This window comes from Sander lucioperca, chromosome 19 (assembly GCF_008315115.2).
Source record: "Sander lucioperca isolate FBNREF2018 chromosome 19, SLUC_FBN_1.2, whole genome shotgun sequence".
Taxonomy (NCBI): domain Eukaryota; kingdom Metazoa; phylum Chordata; class Actinopteri; order Perciformes; family Percidae; genus Sander; species Sander lucioperca.
This window is the reverse complement of record NC_050191.1, coordinates 20179520-20203897: the sequence shown is the minus strand read 5'-3', so window position 1 is coordinate 20203897 and position 24378 is coordinate 20179520. Positions and strand designations below refer to the sequence as shown.

Sequence of the window (24378 nt, the reverse complement as noted above, 5' to 3'; positions counted from 1 at the left end):
TGCTGTGTGGCTCTGTGGCGCACTCTGCTGTCACTTTAATGACACTGCAGAGAGACAATCATCTCAAAAAGTCAAAGTCAGGACCCACATTTGCATTATGACAGGATTTTAAAAGAAACTTTTAATTAATGTCTGAGGAAATAGCTTATAACTTGTAATTATTTATATCTATTGCAATTGTGCATTTTATTTGTACATTTTACTACAGTTATTTTAACTGCTTCATTATTACTGATATTATATTTAAATGTCAAATTATCACATTGTTAAAGCTATAATTGCTTATGTTAATTGATTAGTAACAGTCATACAGGGCAGTATCGGGGTGCAGCTGTCCTACCAATAACAGATGGCAGCAGAGGCTAATTTCAAAGCCGAGGTTATTATTTTTATGGTTTGGTTATGGTTTGTGTTGAAATGTGTCTTTTTCTTTTTTATTGGTCGTGTGGCCCTTGTAAATCTGGAATTAATTCTCGACAGAGAGACCGCAGAGTATCTTTGTTCTCAATACAGCGTCAGGCTTTGAGATGCAGCACAAACTTTGTTTTTCTTGCGTGCTCGACCAATGAGAAGCCGCGTTTCAATCCCAATCTCCTGTCAACAGACGACAAGGACCAATAGGAGCAAAGGATGAGTGGGTGGGAGGAGAAAGACCAGAACCGTGCATACATAAAGTTGAGCAAAGCAGGCATGGCGCATGTCTACACGTGGAGATAAACAGACGACAAGGACCAATAGGAGCAAAGGATGAGTGGGTGGGAGGAGAAAGACCAGAACCGTGCATACATAAAGTTGAGCAAAGCAGGCATGGCGCATGTCTACACGTGGAGATAAACTGTACTGCCTCTTATACGTGCTGAAATGAGGTCAGGTTAGATTTGAAGGAGATTTAATGATTAGAGGGGGGACTGAAGTGAAGAAAGGGAGAGAGAGTACAGGTCTGATCTGCAAAAATTGAAATGCATACATGTACTGTATAAATGTTACGCAAAATTTGCACATTTGTTTGAATGTAAGAGCCTGTGTGCTAAACAATAGAGAGCGGGTCAGGTAGTGGGTTGCGTCAATGCACGGCTCTGGCTGCTCTGTGAAGTTGGTAAATAAGGCTTGACCTCGCGCGGTGGAGAGAGAGAGAGAGAGAGACAAACTGGAAGGAACGCTGCCAGCACCAGCAGCAGCTAGCATAGAGAGGAGGGCGACCAACAAACAACCAACCTGCAACTCCTGCTGCAAGCAAACGCGAACGTGCTGTTATATGCATACTAAATAAAGAGCGGTTAGTTTGACTCGCGCTCAGACCGTTGACCTCTTCAGTTGGAGAAACAAACGGAGACGACAGCTGCTGGTGAGTATCTAAAATGCTATTACTAATATGCATTAGCTACTAAATATGCGAATTAAAATAAGAGTTTGGTTAGTCCTGTAGCTTCGACATCCTACAATAACAAATTATCTGCTGACGTACCTGTCGTCTATGGCTGCTTTGTCACTTCTGATAACTTTACCTACCCACGTAGTGCTGATTTATTTTACTATTTAAAGTACCGTTACCTGAGAAGTATAACTTGCTCTCTTTTTTTCAATCTCAGTCGGTTATTCTGATATTATGCACATGCTTAATTTTTACAGGAGCTGTAATGTTCTTAAATAATGACCAACTATCAGCGTGGCACGCGTTTGTTATTGCTGTCTCGGGGCTACACGCCAACGAGGAAGTTTATAATCACAGATTTTACATGTGCCAGCTTTGTTGGTTTGTTGGAGTTATGTGGAATAACGCTCATAAAGTGAAACGGTAGTAGGTTACCGTACTGCGCTGGAGGTGTATTAAAGAGGTTTATACTTATGAAATATGATATGCTGAGTAGCCAGCTAACCAGTTCTGAACGTATACAGTGTTGACGCCATTTGTAAAGTGTTCCTTGCCCAACAGGAAACCGTTTTGCCTTGTAGCATAAATCATAGTCGAATATTTGCATTGATTCAGATATGTGTCAAATAGTTTATGTACCTTTTTGCATATGTCTTTTAGTGTGAGTGTGAAAAATCTACTTAGGGACCATTAATGGACAAAATAGGCTTTGGGCCTAATCTTTTTTTTTTAATGTATGAACATATCTCTTACATACAGTAATTAAACATAATGCAATGTGTACATCTTTTCCATATGTGTATAGGATATATGAATGAATTACTTAAATTTGAGGTGTGTAATATGACATCTGCCATTCTAGTCTGACATCCACTGATTTCACAGATGTATTAGTATGGTTGTAGTCAGGGGTTACATTTGGATTTGTTATGTGGGGGGGCTCTCCCTAGGGGGTTCCGGGAGTATGCCCCCCCCCCCCTGGAAGTTTGAAAAATAAACCATTAAATGGCACTTTCTGGAGAGTTTTGTGCAAAGAAATGGAGAAATCGAGTCTTACATGATATGTGCAAAACTGCAAGGTTAAGAGCCTATACTTTGCATTGTTGTAGTATCAACAGGTATTAGGCCATTACATTACTGTTAATCAGTCATCACTTGATTACATATTGTATTGTTCCGATTGTTCTCATCTCCGCTGAGATAAAATAGAGATGCCATTTCAAAAATCTTTCATTTATTGTCAGAAATACCATGTTTTCAAAAGCATTACTTTCATCAAATTGTATATGACATATTTCCAGTAGACAACTGACTGCAAGCAGGCACATCAGGACAAAAACGAGCATTCTTATATGCTGGGCCTGAGCCCCGGAGAGCCCCGGCCCAATTTAACCACTGGTTGTAGTCTATATTGTCGACGTTCCTCTTCCAGGATTGCTCCGGTGCCGCAGGAAATTCCGCCGGATGCATGTCTCTTTGCCGATGTCCGTTTCCTTCCGCTTTCTTTGTGTTGGAATTTTAAACTCTGGTGAATTTATGAGGACTATGATTAACTGCTCCTCAGGTCTCTGCATGATAAATTAAGACAGCTAGCTAGACCATCTGTCCAATCTGAGTTTTCTCTCGCACGACTAAAACAACTTTTGAACGTACGCGTTCCACCAAAACAAATTCCATCCCAAGGCTATTTTGCAGCAGCTCCGTGCGGAGCGTAGCGCCGCCCAAGACGATTGTGATTGGTTTAAAGAAATGCCAATAAACCAGAGCACGTTTTTCTCCCATCCCGAAAGCGAGTTTTTTTTTTTTTGCAGGATGGTAGGGGAATACTCATGAATATTCAATAGGGAACTCATCCCTGGTTGGCTAACCCTGACATTCTTACCCTAACCATAACCAATCCCACTCCTCTTGCCTAAACATAACCAATCCCACCAGAGCAGGCAACGAGTACTAGCCATTCAGAGGGAGAGTAGGGCGGGTTCTTCCCCTACCATCCTGCAAAAAAAAATGTCGCATCCCGAAATGCTATGTGGACTAGCTAGACCCTCCTCCGCTCTGCAGCGTGTGGATGGTTTGGCAAAGCGAGACTAGTATAGTTGTGACTAGAGCTGGGCAATATATCGATATCGTGATATGAGACTAAATATCGTCTTAGATTTTGGATATCGTAATATCGTAAATGGCATAAGTGTTGTCTTTTCCTGGTTTTAAAGGCTGCATTACAGTAAAGTGATGTCATTTTCTGAACTTGCCAGACTGTTGTAACTGTTCTGTTATTTGCCTTTGCCCACTTAGTCATAATATCCACATTACTGATGATTATTTATCAAAAATATCATTGTGTAAATATTTTGTGAAAGCACCAATAGTCAACACTACAATATCGTTGCGGTATCGATATCGATGTATTTGGTCAAAAATATTGTGATATTTGAATTTCTCCATATCGCCCAGCCCTAGTTGTGACCGTCAATAAGTAGGAAATTGCAGCACAGAAATGCTGTACTTGATGATTTACTTTACATAGTTTGTTCATTAAATCTATCAATCAAAATCAAATCAAAAAAAAAATCCAGTAACGATCAGGCAATTAACTGATAATTTCCATTCTGTTGTGGCCAATACAATACATTAACTGTCACAATTATTTTTGCCAAATAATTTATGTAAATTAATCTATCATCTGCCTGTGACAGTTAGAGGTCAACCGATATGGTTTTTCTCTGACCGATGCCGATCTTTAGAAATCAGGGTCAGCTGATGGCCGATTAATGCTGCCGATTTCATTTTGGCCGATATGTGCTTGTTTTTAAACCTCTATTTGAAAGATAAAATGTAACACGTTCTGTATCCTGCATCCCTACCGTATGTTACAGTATCCGTCTGGGTTTTAGTATAGGTTCTTATCACAATAATTCATTTTTTTTTATTGGGTCATTTCTTAAAATAAAACAGACTGTCCTTTGCTCTGTATTGTAGGCTTGCAGGTAACGTGGCTTTCTTCACGTATCCCCTGTTAGTGGTGGTGAAGCTGCAGCTGTGGTGGATCACCACTGCACAGTAATAGGGGAAATATTTTCCACTTTTGGCTCATGATCAGTAGTGAAGGGCAGTGACGGGAGGCTGTGGGTCAGCCATGAGTGTACTGAACAACAGCATTCAGATATAGACACACACTCAGGCTGCGATGCCTGGCTATTTACATAGCAGTGAGTCAACAGCTTGTGGAGCCCAGACAACAACTGAGGCTTAGGGGTGTATGTGTGTGTGTGCGCGCAGATGCGTGTTTGTTGCCATGTGTAATCGCAGGCTGTGCTTTCACAAATAGGCTACCTTGTAGTGGCTTCTCACCCACTGGGCATCAACATTGACCTTTTTTAGTTTTCCTGTCTGTTACATTTGAACTCAGGTTTTAATATGTAGATAGTGTCCTCTCCTCTGTTTCTGATAGTTGACTTGTTAGCACTGATGCAGAGAAAGAAAGCAGCTTGTAAATAAACTACTGAGGCAACACACCCACATTGACAAATGGGAAGTTGCTCAATCGATTACATTTGGCAACAAACAGAATATTTTACCCTGTTGTACCAGATCATGCAACTTGAATTCATGCATTTCCTGCAGAAATTCACATTGATTAAAGTAACATTTTAAGTATGTTGTTGGAGCCATGCCTGCAGCACGAGACTAAACATCTTCCATTTGCATTGTGCAGCTCTGTGTGCAGCTTTGTGTTTGTAGGTTTCTTTGCGTCAGTACAAACTTCCTACCTAAATTCCCAACCTACATCATGCAGGATCTTGCTGCAGTGCTGCGTTGACTCAGCATAGTATTGTGATAATTGTTGTGACAATAAAGTACAAAGAACAGTCTTTTATGATCTTGTATTGATATTTCAAACATGCTGATACCTGCAGCATTACGGCAGTCTATACTGTAGTCTGTGTATTTGCAAAGCACTGACTTTTAATCATTATTCTTTGGGTCCAAAGACAATCATTTGTTTTTTATTTAAGTGGAGATACTAAGTTACTAAGTTTGGCACATCCAATCATTAATTTGTTCTAATCACTTGCTTAGCATTTGTATCGATGATATGATATTGTTATATAAATCTGTGTGTCTTCCGCATGATTATGGTAAGATATTTGGTTGTTTTAAATAATCAGCGTTGGTGAGAGCATCTAGATGTTGAACAGATGAGGCCTGAGAATAAAGCCTTAAATGTTGAGACCCTTGAGATGGTTAAGTGCAGTGTGCCTCTTATTGTGTGGGCTTTGTCACATGCTGAGTCACTATGTAGTTATCCAGAGTACCACTAGGCATGGGCCAGTATGAGATAATAAACTATGGCTATATACTATAGGCCCATGCCTAAGTACAACACAGCTTTTAAGTGCTGCTGTCCTGGGTGTTGTCAACATGAATGTTAAAATCATTAACAATCACTTTACAGCAGTTAAGCACAGTCATCAAAAAGGTTTGCGCAGTATTTACAGCAAGTGGCCTGTGGATGTTTAAGAATACAGCTTGATATGAGGAATTGACCTGAAGAGCAACGTATTCAGACGAAGCACACGTTAACAGTTAAATGATTTCTTTTTGTTTCTCTTTTTTTCACTCTTGCACATTGTACAAAGCTGCAGAGAAAGTCTGAGATGTGTTTCTGTTATTTATCGTCTTGGACATAAATTGCCAATGATTAAAATAAGATACAAATCGGGGCTTTTAATGTTTCCAAAAAAATAACTAGTTTTTATTTTAAGTATGCCCACCCCAGTTCTTCAGTCTACCGTCTGAAAATACAGAGCAGACCTGAAGCAGGACGGATGACCCACGTTGAGTGTGGGTGTGGGTGTGGGTTTGGGTGGGTGGGGGTGTGTGTGGCAACAGCTTTTCCATTGGCCCGACTCCCAGCTGAGCCTTGTTGAAGCATGTCGCCACACCCACAAAACAGAACCTGTAACACACTAACAAACTCACTCTGGAATATTGCAGATTGCAACAGAGAGGAATACACAGTGTTTCCCACAGATTAGAAAGCAATTTGTGGCGCGCGGGGGGGGGGGGAGGAATACTTATTTTCGTAACAATCAAGTATCAAAAACTGAGGACACGCTGTTGGATGCTGTCCTCCTTTCCCACTCTTTCTTCAATGCCTAACAAATCTCTCTTTCTGTCCCAGTGACCCTTTCTTTCTGCTTGAGCAGCACTGGGTGAAGCCTGAATAACATAACTAATTCCACTGGTCGGACTGTTCAGCTCTGTTTCAGACTGATACCTCCGGTTCAGGCTGGTCCTCATCCTCAACACGTGCCTTTTTCCGTCGCGGAAAATACTTTTCAATACTCATCTGGATTGAAGCAGCAAACATTCAGTGTTAAGAGTAAAAAAATAACATAACATTATTTATAATAAGTTTATTTGATTCACAGCTGCTACATATAGTGTTTTGACCTCAACTGAACCCAACTGCATTTTACCGCAAACTTGCAACTAGTTAACTTTCTAAAGCAGGCGCAATCGCTTGTTTGCCAAGAGTCGGGTCGGGACTCCAACATTAACACACTGACAACATTGTATTCTGAATATAAAATATTTTTTATAGGACTTTTTAATGTGCGATTGTTTAAAGGTGTTCACGAGATATCAACCTTTCGTGAATTTCGCCGGGTTGGCTCTGTGCTCCGCCGTCCTTGAATACCCACCAGGTCTGTATTTGTTGCGGAACGGCTGCGGCCATGATTGACAGCTGAAGTCACGAGGACCCACGAGATCTTGCGAATTCACATATGATCGTGCGATATAACAGGATGTAGTTTCTATAAACATAACCACAAAACCAACAACAGTTTGTTTCAGGCCTGTCTCTGCCCATTGTGATGTTTTCAAGGTGTAGTGCAGGGAAATATGATCCGCCGTGAGCACGGTGTATTTTATTTTGAAAATTAACCGGATGTTTTATTTTGTGTCTGTGCTCGACTTCCTGTCCCGCACAATCTTCCCTGTGCTGAATTGCTGCGGAGCTCTCCGGCATCTGGGAAAAATAGAAGCTCTGCGTATCTGCTCCGGAGAGCTGCAGATCGCTGGAGCTGGGAAGGAGTCGGAACGCAGCCGTTCCGCAGTCAGTGAAAATACACACATTGACTTTAATGGAAACATAATGACTTCGCCGCCGTTCCGGAGTGGATCCGCAGCCGTTCCGCAGTTGATGGAAATTGAGAGACGGAGGAGAGCAGGGAAAGGAAATGCAGCTGAACGAATACGCTGCGTGTTTTAAATGGCGTTAAAAAAGCTAAACGGAACCCAATATGTGGCGGCCGGTGTTGATTGTATGACGCACCGCCACAAATTGGTCTGTGTGTGGGAAACACTGACTGTGGATTTCCACTGGATGCGGAATGTCTGTGGACCAGCTCCGCTGTGTGCTCCGCCGTCCGTCAATACCCACTAGGTCCGGATTTGTTGCGGCACAGCTGCGGCCATGACTGACAGCTGTAGTCACGAGGACCCACAATATCTCGCAAATTCATGTAGAATAGAGCCACAAAACCAACAACAGTTTGTTTCCATCCAGAGGAGTAGAGGGGAAACAACTCTGTGCTGTGTTTTCAAGGCGTAGTGCAGGGAAATATGATCCGCTGTGAGCACGGTGTATTTTACTTTGAAAATTAACCGGATGTTTTATTTTGTTTCTGTGCTCGACTTCCTGTTCCTGCTCCGGAGGGCTGCGGACCGCCAGAGCTGGGACGGAGTAGGGACGCAGACGTTCCGCAGTCAGTAGCTATGTTTCCATCCACACGTTTTTATCCGAATTAAGTGATATCGAATGAAAAATGCCTTATGGAAACAGTAAAATTCGATTGAATTTCATGAATATCGACTCAAATGAAATACGTTCGGTCTCATCGGATTTTATCTTGATCGATATACGACTTATGCGATAAACGCTGATGGAAACGTTATTTGCCGAATAAATAATGAATTGCGATTAAGTTTTAGGTCATTTTATGGTTGCAACCTGCCACAAAACAAAGAAGTTTTAGTTAATTTCCGCCCAGTATTTCTGCTCTGTTTGCACACATGGCAGGTGTCAACAAAGACAGATGTATGTGGACGAACAAGGAGACCACTACCGGGAGTGCCGACACAAATGTCCCTTATGATGCAACGATCGTCTACCACAGCCTGTAGTACGATTGATGGCCAGCCCTTTCTATTGACTAAATCCCTGTAGCCTTCAGCAGGGGGTCTAATCGGGACGTGAGTCCCGTCTATTGCGCAATACACCTGTGGCACAAGGTGCGCTCTGGAGTTACGCAGCGAGATCATGCGCCTCATCCACTCCAGGTATATATACCTTCGCATCATCCTTGTTCGTATGGCATTGCACACGGTGTAAACGCACCGGTGCACTGTGGTTTTGCTGACTCCAAACTTTTCGCCTACCACTCTGTACTCTGCGCATGTAGCCAGTTTGTAGAACGCAATGGCGATACGCTTCTCGGTTGGAACCGGAGGGCGATAGCTTGCGACATCTGGGAAAAGGGACGGGCCAAAAGAATTACACAACAGGTCAAATGTTGTCTTGGTCATCCGAAAATGCTTCAACCAAAGGGTTTCCGTGAAGTTTCTCTGAACCACGATCTCCCAGAACTGTCCGGAGCGCTGTCGTTCCCACACCACAGTCCGCCTCCGTTGTCGTCGGGCATTTACGTGCATCTGCATCATCACAGCAATGTGTTGATAGCGTTGTTGTTGTCTTATTATAGCTTGATATGTCACTATCAGCTGGCACATAAGCACTATTACTTGAATGTTGTGCGATTCAGTGCGAAAATGAATGGAAACACCTTAAGATGTCTAAAATCAACTCGATATATCAATTTGATCGCAAAACAGCATGTGACGTCATTACGCACAGGTTTTTATTCGCTTTAAAGCCGTTGGATGGAAACACACTTTCACCAGCTTTATTCGCATGAGTTTTTTTTACCGAACTTCAGATAATTCGATTGACAAGTGGATGGAAACTTAGCTAGTGAAAATACACACATTGACTTTAATGGAAACCTAATGACTCTCGACATTCCGGAGCCGTTTCGCAGCCGTTAACGCATCCAGTGGAAATTGCCGGTGATACAGATGGAGTTCTGTTGTTTAGATAGCTTTTACTTGTGTCCTTAATGGACCTTGAGATATGTTCACAAGCATTATCATGTTACAGTTAAAGTTAATCGTAACTATGAAAAGATACACCGGATGATTCTTGGAAAGACATGGTGGAACATTTTAAAATGGGCTTTTTAATAGAAAACTATCTCCCAGTCCTATCAGTTGCAGAGATTTTGGGAGAGGTGACGTGTAAACCTTGTACATGAATTAAACGTGCACCCACATTCACTCGTGCACAGAAGTAGCTGGAATAGGCAACAGCCAGCAACTCTCAAACTCCGCCCTCCTAGTTTCCAATGACATTTTCACACCCAGCCTTGGACCACATGCACATATCTGCACAGCACACATGCATGCACAGCATATACCTCCTTCCTTTCGTGTGTGTGTGTGTGTGTGTGTGTGTGTTGCTTACACAGGGATTGGAGGTCATGAGTATTTTTAGACAAAGTATTAAGGTTACCTCAAGATGTGACCGCTGTGTTTGTGAGTGTGCGTGTTTCTGTTTGGCAGCAAATGTGTGTTGACGACGTTTTATTTCTCTTTCCATCTGCTTTCTCGTCCATCAGTTTTCCTTTGTCTGTGCTCCTCTCATCTTTACTGACAAGTTGTTGTTACACATTTAGATATCTGACCTAATTCTTGTCTATATGATATTGTCAGTGAACACTACAGTATGTACCTTTTTATGCTACCTGGCCTACTGTGTTTGGAAAGAGACGTAGCATAACTAACGGTAGTTCCTGTCCTTGTCTCTGTCTCTAGTCCATCATGGCAGGCGATATGATGTTACTCATGCGAGGCTTGGCAAAGTTGAGCCAGGCGGTGGTAGAGACTCAGGCCAGCACCCTGCGCAGTGGAACAGGTGAGTTCAATATACCGGTTTAGTTCCTTAATTGGACACATTGTCATACGATGGGAAAATTTTTTTCAGCATTTGTCTTTACTGCCTTGTTAGCATTCAGTGTTCCGCATTAAAACCTTTAGCTAACTTGCATATTGATAATACAGTATTTTTGTACATTGTAGCCTGTTGTACAAATAAAATGCTTTAATAAAAAAAAAAAATTGTTTTTAAAAAGTATTATAATAAAGCAATATTTTAAATAATAATTTATGATAAATACATAATGCTGTTTTTCAGCTTAAAGACTTGTACATTATAGTGAATTATTCCGTAAAAATAAAAAGCTATACAACTAAATGTCAATTAATTTTAACACTGCTAATAAGCCATAGTTTTGTAAGCAGAAATGGTGATACAACTTCCAAATTATTGTGATTAGATAGCATTTAGCTTGTTTAAACTGAGTCTGACTTTCATTTTTATTATGAGGCAGGCGCTTATTTTGCACAGTAACATTAATAGTGTTGCTGTATGGTTGGTTTGTAGTCTACTGAAGTGCTAGTAACGCTAATAAGTTATTTTGTTAATTGTAACTCAGGGGTCGCAGGAGTTGGTGCTGCAGTCCAAAGTGTCCAATTGGCTGCTGAGCAAAGCCTCTCTGCCGCTATGATGAAAATGCAGGTGTGTGTGTGTAGGTGTAAAAACTACTGTGCAAATTGGCCGCATGGTTTAGCATTGATAAAGAACTGTATATCGCGTTTGATGTCAAAAGAATACTACGAGTATGTTTTCATTTTGTAAGATTCTTCACATGTGTCTGTCCAGGAGCTGACTGGCCAGCAGCAGACCTCTTCATCAGAGTCCGAATTTGACTTTCCTCAGGATGACAGTGCATTTGCAGCTTCAGAGTTCAGGGAGGAAGGTGTAGACTTCACAGCAGATCACACTGGAAGTAGTGATGATGCCACAGCCCTTCACAGCGCAGCAGCAGGAGCGGGCCATATCAAACAGTCGTTGTTTGAGGGATACAAAGATCCCAGCAAACAGTTTAGTGGACACACCAGATCTTACCACCAAAATACCAGGTATAAATAGTCTCATACTCAATTGCAATCTACAGTATACACATTTTTGCTGTTTGGAGGATAAAGGTAATCATTTTTGCTTTGGGTGTGACAGACATTTCTACAACCACCGTCTGAACCGGCATTTGTGGGAACAGCTGTACCGTCAGCATCAGGTCAGTCCGCTCAGGAGCTACCATCAGGACCCATCCACAGTTGGAGGGCTGACGGCTGAAGACATCGAGAAAGCAAGACGGGGCAAGAAGGCTGAGATCAAATCACACAAACAGATGGTAATTCCTGTTCCTCAGTTCCTATTTTTAAACACAAACACGCCTAGACATTGATGTAAACATGTACCTTTCCATACTCACTTTGACATTTTTAAAGAGAGGTATCTTTACTATTCTGTCTTCTTTAGTTGAGTGATAGAGCCAGAGAGAGGAAAGTTCCGGTGACTCGCCTCGGCAGACTGGCCAACTTTGGAGGTACAGTAATACAACTCTTTGTTACTCTGTCTAAATGCTGATTCATCGGCTGTGTGTCTGACTGTATCTGCAGGCATGTGTGTCTGCGTGCAAGTCTGCGAGTACAACTTTCTGACTTTTTCTGTGGATACATGCATACATACTTAATTAGCGCAGAGCAAAGTTTTGGTGAGCAGGCATATGGAGATGCGGTGTTTCAGATCCATGGAAAAGAGAAGGCAAACTGTTTTGTAATTAAGGTTTTAGAATTAGAAGTCACTCTTGCTGATTAACAGTGCTCAGCGGGCAAACATGTCGCTACCCCAGAAACCTCTCTAAATGCACAGTAGGGCGCAGATTCTAGAGATTATTTTTTTTTTTTCTTAGTTCTGATAGTAAGTTAGTTAAAAACGCCCTAATATCAGTGTAGAAAAAACCACATCCCTTCAATCGTTGGCTGTTGTGTCAGCCCTGCATGTCCTTCTCAAAGTCTATACAGTAATTAATGTCAAGACAACACCACTGCATGTACTGTATATACAATATGTACAGACACATTCAAATGCCAACAAACTCAAAACAACATAGTTAAAAGGAAATAAAAAAGGAAAAGAAGGAAACATAACATACAGGAATGTAACTAAGATAAGTGTTTGCCAAGTATCAGACCCTGGACCTGCACTTAAACAAACACTCTTAGAAATGAGATCAAGCATATCTAGCCGTTGTTAATGGAATAAATGTGTCCCTGTCAAGATAACAACACTCCTTGATAGCCAGCTACAGACTGAGAGTACAGCAGCAGCTGTAATAAAATCTGAGAGTTTGCGCTGCAGATTGTTGTGCGTTAGTTAATCTTCTGTTTGACCATGGTGTCTGTTTTCTAAGCCTATTAGCGTTGACATATTTAAACATGAAAATGACAAACGATATAAAAGTATATCTAAAAATGAGAGAAAATGGTTTATAAATATACAACAAAATTCCAAATGGTAATACAAAATTGAAGCGGTTGTAAACATTGCTAAAAGGTTGTACTTACTGTTTATGGCATGCATTTTGTGATTTATTTTTAGTCTTATCTAAATGTCAACCACTACTTAAAAATATTGAATGTGATATTGACATGCTGGCAGATAAAGGCACTTACAGAGATATGGGTCTCCTAGTCTCAAAGTCATATCTAAACGGGATGTTCTTTTAGCGATAAGATTATCCAGCCAAAACAAATCGGCAAGCACATTGAAAATCTCACAACTAGCCTTGGACGTAGTTTAACATGACAGATCAGAGTTTATACTTAGATCAGAAGCTTGTAGCTTAATTTCAGATGGAATGCGTTAACAGGTGGCATAATGTTGGACAGGTTGGACAGAGAAGCTAAAAGCACAGAGTGAGGGTAAACATAAACTGTGTACAGAAGTGAACCCAGAACAGAGTCTCAGATGAGACAGACTGGACTGCCAACACAAATAACATACAGCAGAATTTAGCCGCAGCTCATACCAAATAAACTGCACTTACACAGGCAGGCTACAATGAGACGCAAAAGGCAGAGCCGAGTTGATACAGCATTTTGACAGCGGTAACATTTAGAAGGTGTCGGAGAAAGGTGGGGAGGGGGTGGAGGAATGTGGCCTCTGTCTGTCCTTCGCTCTCCTGCAACATTTGTTGACAAAGTTATTCAAGTGATTTTTCTTTTCTTCAGCTTGTGGTGTTTTATTCACAGCTGCGAGTGGAGATAATGAATGCAGGTTTTAGTCAGTTTAGGCGAGAGGACAAGCGGCAAAGTGATTTATAGCATCATAAATCTGTCGGCATGTTTCCTGGCAACAGCGATTATAGCAACCTTGCTTAGACATTCCTCACTGTTTTCATGCATATCGCCACTTTGAAAGGTTTTGCTGAGATTTGTGAGGAAACGGGACTACATATTAAGGTTCTTCTGGTTCTGAATATTAAATGAAGAAACAATAATTGTCTTTAAAGCTTGTAAGTCGTAACTTGTCAGCCTGTGTAAGATAATACTACATAAGGTTACACAAGGTAATACACACACACACACACACACACGTACACACACACACACACACACACACACACACACACACACACACACACACACAAAACAAAGTGTGATTCACACCCTTATCCCCTTTGGTCTTGTCTTCAACAATAGAGGTGATGACACACATTTGACCAATGAAGACATGCTCAGCCAACTTGTATACAAAGCACTGAAGCATGCTGTGTCCTTATTTGATCATCTACTGTTGGATCTCTGATTTGTCGCTTCAGAGACGGCTGACTAACTGATTATGTAATGCTGAGTTATGTAAGATAGAGACCAGGCTTGGAGGAACTCACTTTATTATCTGCTAAAATAACCCTCTAACCTTTTCAAAGGATTAAGTATTTTATGAGCTTAATTGTTAATATGATTAATATGATTTCCATGTGCTCTGTTGGGTTGCCAGTGGAGCTGTTACAGTTTTGTCATTGCACACTGCCGAGTTGATCAAAGTGCTTATCTGCCCTTGTTTTATTTGTTAGTATGTTCACTTTCATATGTTGTTTTGATGGGAATCACATTCTTCAGAGGCAACAGAGACATTACTTAACACTGAAATATTCTTACAGATTTATGGTAAAGGTCCCGTTGAGGCACCTGACTACCAATACACCTATTGACTCATTAAAAAGGACATTTTTAGAGCGCCAACGCATGACTGTGCTTTTATGTCTATCATTTTACAACATGTTCTGTTACATTTTTACATTGTGTTTGATTAGATTAGATAGGTACTTTATTATTGCCACGCAACAGTGTTGGTGATAATTGTTTTGGTACAGAAAGGTAGCTTAGTTCCACTGCAATTGAAAGAGAGAAATAAAGCAAGCAAGCAAACGGGCGCCATAGCCCATTACAACAATGCACCCTAAAAGGAAAGGCTTGAAAATCTATGATATTTACAGTTCAGTTCCTCAGCATATCAAGTAGCCCAACAGGCAAAAAGTATAATGTTTGATGTACCAGTTCAAACAATTGTTTGTATATTAAGCTAGTCCACATTCATTGTGTTGTTGTTCTGTCTGTGTGTTTCCACCAGGTCTAGCTGTAGGTTTGGGGTTTGGAGCCCTGGCAGAAGTTGCCAAGAAGACCATGATCAGACACAGTGATGCAGCAGGTAACACAGACTAACACACCCACACTTGCTTACACAGTATCTACAGTTAGCCTTTTTTACCAAACAGCTAAGTTATACATGTAAACAGCAATGTTTGCTTTTGCATTATTGTTAGGCCTTTTTTTGTGAGAATCAGACATTCCATATTTGTGCTGAAATTATGAACAATTTAAGGCTAATAGTAGGTTATTACTGTCTAGGATAGATAATCACGCACATGGCCAGTTTTACCACCACTGCTTCTTTCTGAATGCATTGTACTATAGAGTTGTGTAGACAGAAGAATGCAGAACAGAAATGCTCTGTAATAGTAAAGTTATTATTGGCCACATTTGAGAGTTGTGTGCCTGCAAGGACAGATGTTTGTGTTTCTGTTTTTATTATGAGATTTTGCAACTGTGTTCCTGTTGACTTGCACCACTGTAAAAGCTAGCATCATTTTTTAGTACCCATCCTTCATGCATGTTGGTACATGCTACACACCTTTTGTATGCCAAGTTGCCAACAGAGCGCAATTAGGTGTGTGTGTGTGTGTGTGTGTGTGTGTGTGTGTGTGTTCTCTGTTAAAGCCTCTGAAGGCAGCTTTAGACTCACTAAAACACATTACCTGATGACCTACTGACTCACAGACACAAACAACTACTGGGGCATGTATGTAAACACATGCACTGGTTGTACATAAACCTGAACCTTAAACTAACAAAATCCAAATCCTCTGTTTTGTGCTTCTGTAGGTGAAAATAAGAAAGGCATTCTGGACTCTAGCCCGTTCCTGTCAGAGGCCAACGCTGAACGCATTGTCAGAACCCTGTGTAAAGTCAGAGGAGCTGCATTAAAACTGGGACAGATGCTCAGCATCCAAGGTGTGTGACAAACACACCCATACATATATGCATTAATTTACAGTTTGCTGTCATTTACGACTGGTGGATTAACTCAGATGTAGTGTCGGTGAGCTGTTGGTGGTTTTCTATACGCTCTTTCGGAGTTGTGACACTGACCTGCACACAGACACAAACATACAGGTAGCAGCAGCTGAGAAAATACTGAATTGATGCAGGTTTTTGTTTTGCACTTACAGTATAAGCCAGACGTTCAAGAGTGGAAGGCCAGTGGCATCCTGGCACAGAGCTAGTGTAGTGCCAGATCAGGCAACGGCACTAAACACATTTTCAATATTCAATATTCAATTTGTATCACTGTTGTCCCCACCCTTGTTCTTTGGCATTCATATACTGAGATCAGAACATGTAAGCGTAAACTTTACACAGGTCGTACAAATGTAATAAGCCACAAAAACAGTAATAGGACAGAAAAGGACATTAGCTGCCCAGTGCTTGCTAATCACTTTTCAGCACAGTGGATTGACCTTGTTTGCATGTGTGTGTTTATTTGCAGAACCGGCATAGCTTTACTCTCTCTAAGGTGGTGACAAGCTGATTCTTAAATCCAAAATGGACACAAAGGTCACAGTAGTCTTCTGTAGCTGAACACACACACACACCGGATGATTGTGCGTCCAACCATTATACCCTTTAGTACCAGTCCAAAATAATGCTCACCTTGAGGGGGCTAAAACCTTTTCAAAACTGATAACAAAGTTTGTAGTACGGATTGCTTATATCATCAGCAATGTCAGTCAAATTAATCTTTGTAGCTGCCCAACAGTATTAGCTTTTTGCAATGAAGTCTTATTGATAGTAATTACCTGGGATCTTAGATATTTCATTTGAATTAGTACGATTGTATGGCTTACACTGTCAAGTGTTTTTAAAGCTATGAACCCATATTGAAGGTGTGCATTATGTCTATATTATGTTTGGCAGTTTATGGTCATCTAAAAGCATGACTGCACCTGGAGTGAAAATACTGGGATTTGATTGCCATATTTGACAGCAGTTTGACAGCCCTTGGAAACTCACAGAATTCAGATTGGTTATGAAATTTGCCGGCCTTTGCCTCTTGACCTGTATTTCTGTCCAGTTCAGATAAACTCAGCTGTGTTCCTGTATTTCAGATGATGCATTCATCAACCCTCAACTTGCCAAGATCTTTGATCGCGTAAGACAGAGTGCTGACTTCATGCCAATCAAACAAATGACCGTAAGGGCCTTTTCTTTCTTTAAACTGGCAATTATTATTGACTAATGATTTAATTAGTATAATAATATTAGTTCTACCTCTGATAGTATTACATTATTATTGTCAAGCCCATTGTAATTCCACCAGTGAAAAACTATAACATGGACATTTTCTAATGACAAGCTATCAAGTTGAATTTGAAAAGCTGCAAAAATGTCAACTATTTGTGTCTGTCTGTAGAAAGCGTTGAACAATGATTTGGGTCCTAACTGGAGAGACAAGCTGGAATCGTTTGAGGAGCGTCCATTTGCAGCAGCGTCCATTGGCCAGGTTCACCTGGCGAGGATGAAGGATGGCAGGGAGGTGGCCATGAAAATACAGGTACACTGAACATTAATATGAACACAGCACATTATTATGTTATTAAAGGGGGGCTTTGCAGATATTCAACCAACTTTGTATCATAATGTTGGTAGTATGTGTAAATGAACTATGGCAAATAGTAGAAATATAAAGCAAGATTTGGTTACTGTATTACCTACTTTTCAGAAACATTGTAGTGCACTGTTTAGCTAAAATACGATAGTTTGTAAACAGTAAGTGGGTGCCATACTGTTTCCTACATTGCCGCCATTCTGTGTACGAAAGAGCTCAATGTGCTTGCATTATGTCACCCACCAGTCGGAGCGTTTATTGGTCTGGTGCGGCGCAGTGCATTCTTGTAGGTTTTTTACCTTTTGAGTGAAAGGGAATATCACAGCTTCTTTTCTCTGTCTCTCTTTTTATGAAGGATTTGCAAGTCCTAATTAAACACAATGGTATTATTATAATCTCATGATACTTTGTAGATAATAATTGTAATCACAGTGAAAGCTGTGGTCACATTATACCATAAAGATACATAAATCATTGGATTACCCGTAACACGATACAGGGTCATTACAGTATTTTAAAGTGAGATTATGAATAGAAACGGCACAGAAAAGTTAATGACATCAAATATGGTGTTTTTTCCATTCATTTTATGATCAAATTCAAGTAAAAAAAAATATATATATATTTTCTTCTGTTTGTTTGTACCCAGTACCCTGGTGTGGCTCAGAGTATCAACAGTGACGTCAACAACTTGATGGCGGTGCTGAGTATGAGCAATGCCCTTCCTGAAGGTACACATTCAAAAAATAAAATTTCGTGCTGCATGTAAACTCAGTCATTTCTCACTTTCTAATTAATATACGAACAACACACATGCACAACTGCACTCAACGTCACTCTGTGTCCTCACTCTACATTTCTCCATCTGCTCCTGTACTCTGTACACCACTTTATACCATACTGTACTGTGTGTGTGTGGTGTCTTTGTCTCTCTGTAGGTCTGTTTCCAGAGCACCTGATAGACGTAATGAGAAGAGAGCTAGCACTAGAGTGTGATTATATTAGAGAAGCCCAGTGTGCAAAGAAATTCAGGTAAGTCTTATGTAGCATATGTTAAAGTGTATTTGACACAGTCTAGAAAGTTAGTGCCCACACTGTTAACTTCCACTGCAACTTTTCTTTCCATTGCATTGATTTATGTTTTTTATATATATATATATATATATATATATATATATATATATATATATATATATATATATATATATATATATATATATATATATATATATATATATATATATATAATAATTTTTCATGATCTATATGGACTACCTGCCTACTTAACCTGGATTTATGTGTCTACATGTCTGTCTGAACCAGGGAGCTTTTGAAGGACCATCCGTTCTTCTATGTACCAGAGGTGATAGAGGAGCTGTGCAGTAGCCATGTCCTGACCACAGAGCTTGTCCCCGGGTTTCCCTTGGACCAGGCTGAGAACCTCACACAGGAGCTGAAGAACGAGGTAGAGATTTTCAAACCAGACAGATAGACAGAAGGGGTGGATAGATGTTTAGCTGACTCATGTGTGCATTCATCTGGGGGGGAAGGAGTTAATTAATGTGTCCAGAGGGTGTATTTGTGTGTGTGTTTGTGGGAGACAGAACTAGTTTCTTTCTGATCAATAACTACATGGATGAATGGGTCTCTGGTGGCAGGAAAGGGAACTGCTTCTGCCTCTACCTGTAGAGCTGGGCCCTGTGGGGGAAAAAAAAAAAAAAAAAAAAATCAAATATGACAATATTTTTGACCAAATACATCGATGTGGATATTGCGGTGATATTGTAGGGTTGATTATTGGTGCTTTCACAAAATATTAACACAATGAGAGTTTTGATAAATAATCACCAATAATGTGGATACAATGACTAAGTGGGGAAAGTTCAGAAAATGACATCACTTTACTGTAATGCAGCCTTTAAAACCAGGAAAAGACAACACTTATGTTCCTCTCCTTTCATTTCCTCAAGTCCCTGCTTTCCTCACGTCCTCATGTTTGTTTCTGTCTCAGATCTGTGAGAACATCTTGACATTGTGCCTCAGAGAGCTGCTTGAGTTCAGGTACATGCAGACTGACCCAAACTGGTCCAACTTCTTCTATGATCCACAGACACACAGGGTGAGTCTGTCTAAAGGCTAAATACTACTGTTACGATAGTTACCTCTACTACGATTAATAATATTAGGGAACTGACAGTGAGATTTAGGAGTAATGAAAATTACAAGTGATCATTGGATTGTGTCTCTAGGTGGCGCTGTTGGACTTTGGAGCCACGAGAGGATTCGATCTGAGTTTCACAGATGCCTACATAGAGGTAAGATCAGTCAGCCTCATTCTTACTTTTCTTTACTTTTATTTTTAACTGTAATACATAGACAATATTATATTCTTGATCAACATAAAGCTTCAGTTACTGTACACTACCCGCTGTACACACACCCTTACTGTTTTTGTTTTGATTTTATGCAGAAAAGACATTTTGACATTTGTACTCTGGTTTAATTTGCAGTAAATCATTAAAGTTGTAAACAGTCTTGTATCTTGCATAAGATTCATGTCATGTCAGAACTAAAAATACTTCAATTATACAGATTTTGTTTTGCCACACATACGATATTTAAAGATGTCTCAGAGATGGAGAGAAATTTATTTAAGTTATAACCTGTTTGTGATTGTAGGTTATCCGTTCAGCTGCCGAGGGCGACAGAGAGGGAGTTCTGAAGAAATCTATCGAGATGAAGTTCCTGACTGGGTATGAGTCCAAGGTAAATCTCTCTTTACCAGACTGCCTGTCTGTTTATTCTGCATCACAAACCGTTTTGCCACTGGTATTGCCATAACAAGGAGAAATAGGTCGTAGTAGTTAAAAACTCAAAAACAAATAGTGGTTGTAGTAAAAGCAGCATATGCAGCGATAGATGTAGATGATGTAGAGAGATGTAGTTTTGGAACTTGTTTGATAAATCGTTAGATGCAGATTTCACTTAAAAGTTTCAGCCGTCTATGTCTGAAATTGAGTTTGTTGGTTTTGCTACACAAGTAAGTAAAACCAATCTGAGAACATTTGTTTCTGCATCAAATACTCCTATTTTATAAAAGTGATCCATGTTACTCTACAGCAGGAAAGGGCATCATTGATGATAGAGAGGGCCACAAAAATGTAGGGTAGGGTACTGTAACCCTTATCATTCAATTAGCCAAGTATAGCTACTAAATTAATGAAAACAACAAAATATATACCGGTAATCAAATCAATTCAACCAGCATCTCTAATTTTCATATTCAAATGCACTTATTAATGCTTCTATTCATTTGATGAACTTAACACAGAAACAAAACCTCCACATTGCTGAGTGATATACAATTATTTCAGTGCAATGACAAAAACCATCGTTCAATAATGGTACAACTATTTTTTCATTTTTTACAAGTTCCACAATCTACTGCCACTACTGCTAACCTACATTTAAATTACTGTATCACTTAGTTCTGCACATCTCCATCAGTAGTCTGCTGTTAAACTGCTGATCATTTACTGTTGATCCACATTACACTTTTCATTCAGTTTACCTTGGCATATTAATTTACTGTTAATCTGCTTTGCATGTTTCCATTTTTGCACTTATTCACCATACTATGATTCTACCTCGCACATTATTAATTGCACATTTGCTGTCTTTCTATGACACTTGCATTTTTCTAATTACTTACTGTGTATTTATTTGTATTACTATTTCATTCTATAGTAGTTTTACCTTTTTACTTACTGTATTTACTCCCTATTTTCTTACTGCATGTGGAGCAGTAAAGCCGCATACACAGAATCCGCGGTAAACCCGGCAAATCCAGTGTCTTCCCTGCATTGACGGCGCGCCATCGGTAGCAACAGCTGAAAGCTTGTCAAAGCCCGCACGCTCACGCACAATTTTAATAGCGTTGAAAGTCATCCTTGCCTTTTGTAGTGTCATGCAACGACACCAATTTCAATAACTCCTCGTGCACTTCAAATGAACTGTCAATGGCTCTTTACATTACTCTCAGCCAACGTTAAGGAGAAGTACTTGCAGTCATGCATGACTTGTCCAACGAGACAGAGAGCCCGTTTCAAAGTTCTTAACCATGTTATTATCTCCTAAAGCTTTAGCCATCTCTACTGCACATCACTTCACTGTTTCGCCATCTGACAAGGGCTTCTTTGCTTTAGCAAGCTCAAGGGAAACGGCATAAGATGCCTTGAGGTCAGCGACGGTAGCGGCTCTGGCAGCTACGGTGTAAAGTTATATGTCGCATCTGCCTTTTTGCGTGGGGTTGTAGTGGCGACTCAAGTTGAAATCCTTAATGGCTGATTTTGTTTCCAGGCACACTAAGCACATAGGTTTGCATTTTGAATTCCGTAAAAAGATTATCTGTTTCCCATCTTGCCTGGAAGACACGATTCTCTTGGTCCATTTTCCTTTTTTGGCCGCTCATGTCTCTCTTCGCGCCGTGGGTCGTTGCGGATGAGGTTTACCGGTCAAGACCTGACGAGGCCGCAGTTGCTTGGCAACAAACCTCTTGCATTTCGAGGGAGCGCCCTTTTAACGGTGGACAGTATAATTACAATAGGAATGTAATGGGAAGCTTGCTCCCAACACCTGGGAAACCAACAATTTATTGATATTTGGAAATTGATTCGTGGGCCGCACTGAGTGAGAATGAGGGCCGCATGCGGCCCGGGGGTCGCTAGTTGCCCATCCCTGCTCTACAGGATAGTCATTAGTGGTGACTAAGTATGCAATATGTTTTTTCCCTTTTTGTGTCCAGGCAATGATACTTGCCCATGTTGATGCGGTGATGATCCTTGGTGAGGCCTTCGCCTCCACAGACACATTTGAATTTGGCTCCCAGTCCACCACGAGGAGAATCCACAACCTCATCCCTGTAATGCTCAAACACCGGCTCACCCCCCCTCCCGAGGAGACCTACTCACTCCACCGTAAGATGGGCGGCTCGTTCCTTATCTGCTCCCGGCTGAATGCAAAGCTGCAATGTAAGGACATGTTCCAAAAAGCATATCAGAAGTACTGGGAAGGCCGCACACCACCCTCTCACTAAGCCTCAGCCAATCCCAAGTGTCAGGCGATTTGATGGACAGATCCTGGGGCCAATGGCAAAGTGCAAGCCAGTGGTGAGGTTGTGTTGTGAATACTCTCAACAGCAAAGCAGATGCCATGTTACCTGCCCTTAAATAGTCATCGAGCACCAGCTTATCTTTCCCATTTTGGGAACCCCACTACGATGAGTTTTTCAAAGGCACTTGTATGTACTTGCATCCATCATTTCTTTGTTTGAGAGGGAGCAGCATCATGGCGTCTGGAGTGCATTAAGACAAAACTCTATCTATAGCTCTGAGAGGACAGACTGAAAAGACTGAGGTGGATGGAAGGAGAGAGACAGCTTTGCGAAAAGTAGTTCAGCTGTAACATGAATGTAGAAAGGTTGGAAATTGATCTCTCTCTCCTGATGTTTTCAAAAATGATTATTGCATTTTCTTTTGTTTTGCATTGCTGTGTTTTATTGATCTTTTGGAAAATCCATCCAACTTTATGTAATGGTATGGAATTAATGAAAAAGACTAAAATCTAAATGTAAACACAGTCACATAATAATGGAGTGAATACAGTATTTGGGCTGTATGAGCCGCACAGTATTGGCCAGGACCAACGTGTCTGGGAAGTTTGATTAGATTGTCTGAATATAAATAATAAGGTTTGGTCTAAATGTAGACGGCAAAGTTTGCAGTTTTGTTTAGAAGAAAATAGTTTGTCAAGATGTTGCCAAGCGATCAAGTTCAGGGTGATTTATCCATTTGTAGAAAATGTGACGAACTGGAATTTGTCAGCATTTACACACAAGAATGGCTGACTTTTAACTTGTGTGTATTTTCTGTATCAGTGTAGCAATTCAGATATCAGTTGCTGTTGATAGTTTTTAGCTTTTTAGGGAGACATTCTATTGGCAGAATTTTGATTTAACCCATCGGTCTTTTTCAAGTGACATTTAACATGACTTTCAGGATATGTAATTGTTGATTTTACTCCGTTTGGGTCTGGGGATGAAAGTCTACAGAGCTGCTGCTGCACATTTTTATCCCTTTATGTCCCATCTGATGATTTGTCTTCAACCATTGTCCATATGGGGATGATTTAGCTTGTGAATTCCAGTTGATTTTCAACATGTTAGCATTATAGCTCAGATTTGAATTTTTTTTTTTGTTAGTACCAAAGCATGATTTAACTGTTTGTAAAAGCATATAGAAATGAAACCATATTGATCCATGTTGCTCACTGTAAGAAGTCTGACAGAAAGACACATGGACCTGTGCTTAGTCATGAATGTTAATGAACTACGGGATGGAAGAAGCTCCTCTTGATATCGCTCAGCTCGTGGGCACACCTTGTTTTCACAAGTGGGTAATCTCTCCACGCCTTCTCAGGTGTTAAATCCTCCGTCACCTGGCTGGTGTGCGACTGTCAAACTTTGCTCTGCTGTGTGAGTACAGTTATAATGGTCTATGGTGTAAAGTTGAAAAAATGAACAAAAAAAATTCTGTTGCACAAGGTGCCTGTAGTTTCCAGTGGAAATCTCAACTTTATATTTCATATCAGGACTCTGCGAAAAAATGGTTTAAATGTTCTAATCAAACTAAATGTTGTGATTAAAAATATTGTATGGAAAGAGTAAATGTTTGATCTACTGTATACTTGT

At 40.4% G+C, this 24378-nt stretch overlaps 1 protein-coding gene across 1 annotated transcript; it reads left to right on the top strand.

Moving 5' to 3' along the window:
- Positions 1-839: 839 nt before the first annotated feature.
- Positions 840-24378, top strand: coq8aa (coenzyme Q8A, genome duplicate a). Its single transcript, XM_031322441.2, has 17 exons — positions 840-1345; positions 10313-10412; positions 10993-11075; positions 11220-11479; positions 11574-11751; positions 11880-11946; positions 15036-15113; positions 15848-15976; positions 17131-17216; positions 17436-17576; positions 18280-18361; positions 18569-18662; positions 18954-19095; positions 19642-19749; positions 19880-19945; positions 20310-20396; positions 22435-24378. The coding sequence occupies exons 2-17, from the start codon at positions 10319-10321 to the stop codon at positions 22723-22725; spliced, it is 1986 nt and encodes a 661-aa protein (XP_031178301.1). The 5' UTR covers positions 840-1345; positions 10313-10318; the 3' UTR covers positions 22726-24378.

What these genes read in the sequence shown, in the direction of transcription:
- coq8aa (XM_031322441.2), top strand. Translation starts at nt 10,319, where the DNA reads ATGGCAGGCGATATGATGTTACTCATGCGAGGCTTGGCAAAGTTGAGC. An exon ending in TCAAATCACACAAACAGATG is followed by an intron (nt 11,752 to 11,879) that starts GTAATTCCTGTT and finishes TGTCTTCTTTAG; the next exon opens with TTGAGTGATAGAGCCAGAGA. An exon ending in ATGATCCACAGACACACAGG is followed by an intron (nt 19,750 to 19,879) that starts GTGAGTCTGTCT and finishes TTGTGTCTCTAG; the next exon opens with GTGGCGCTGTTGGACTTTGG.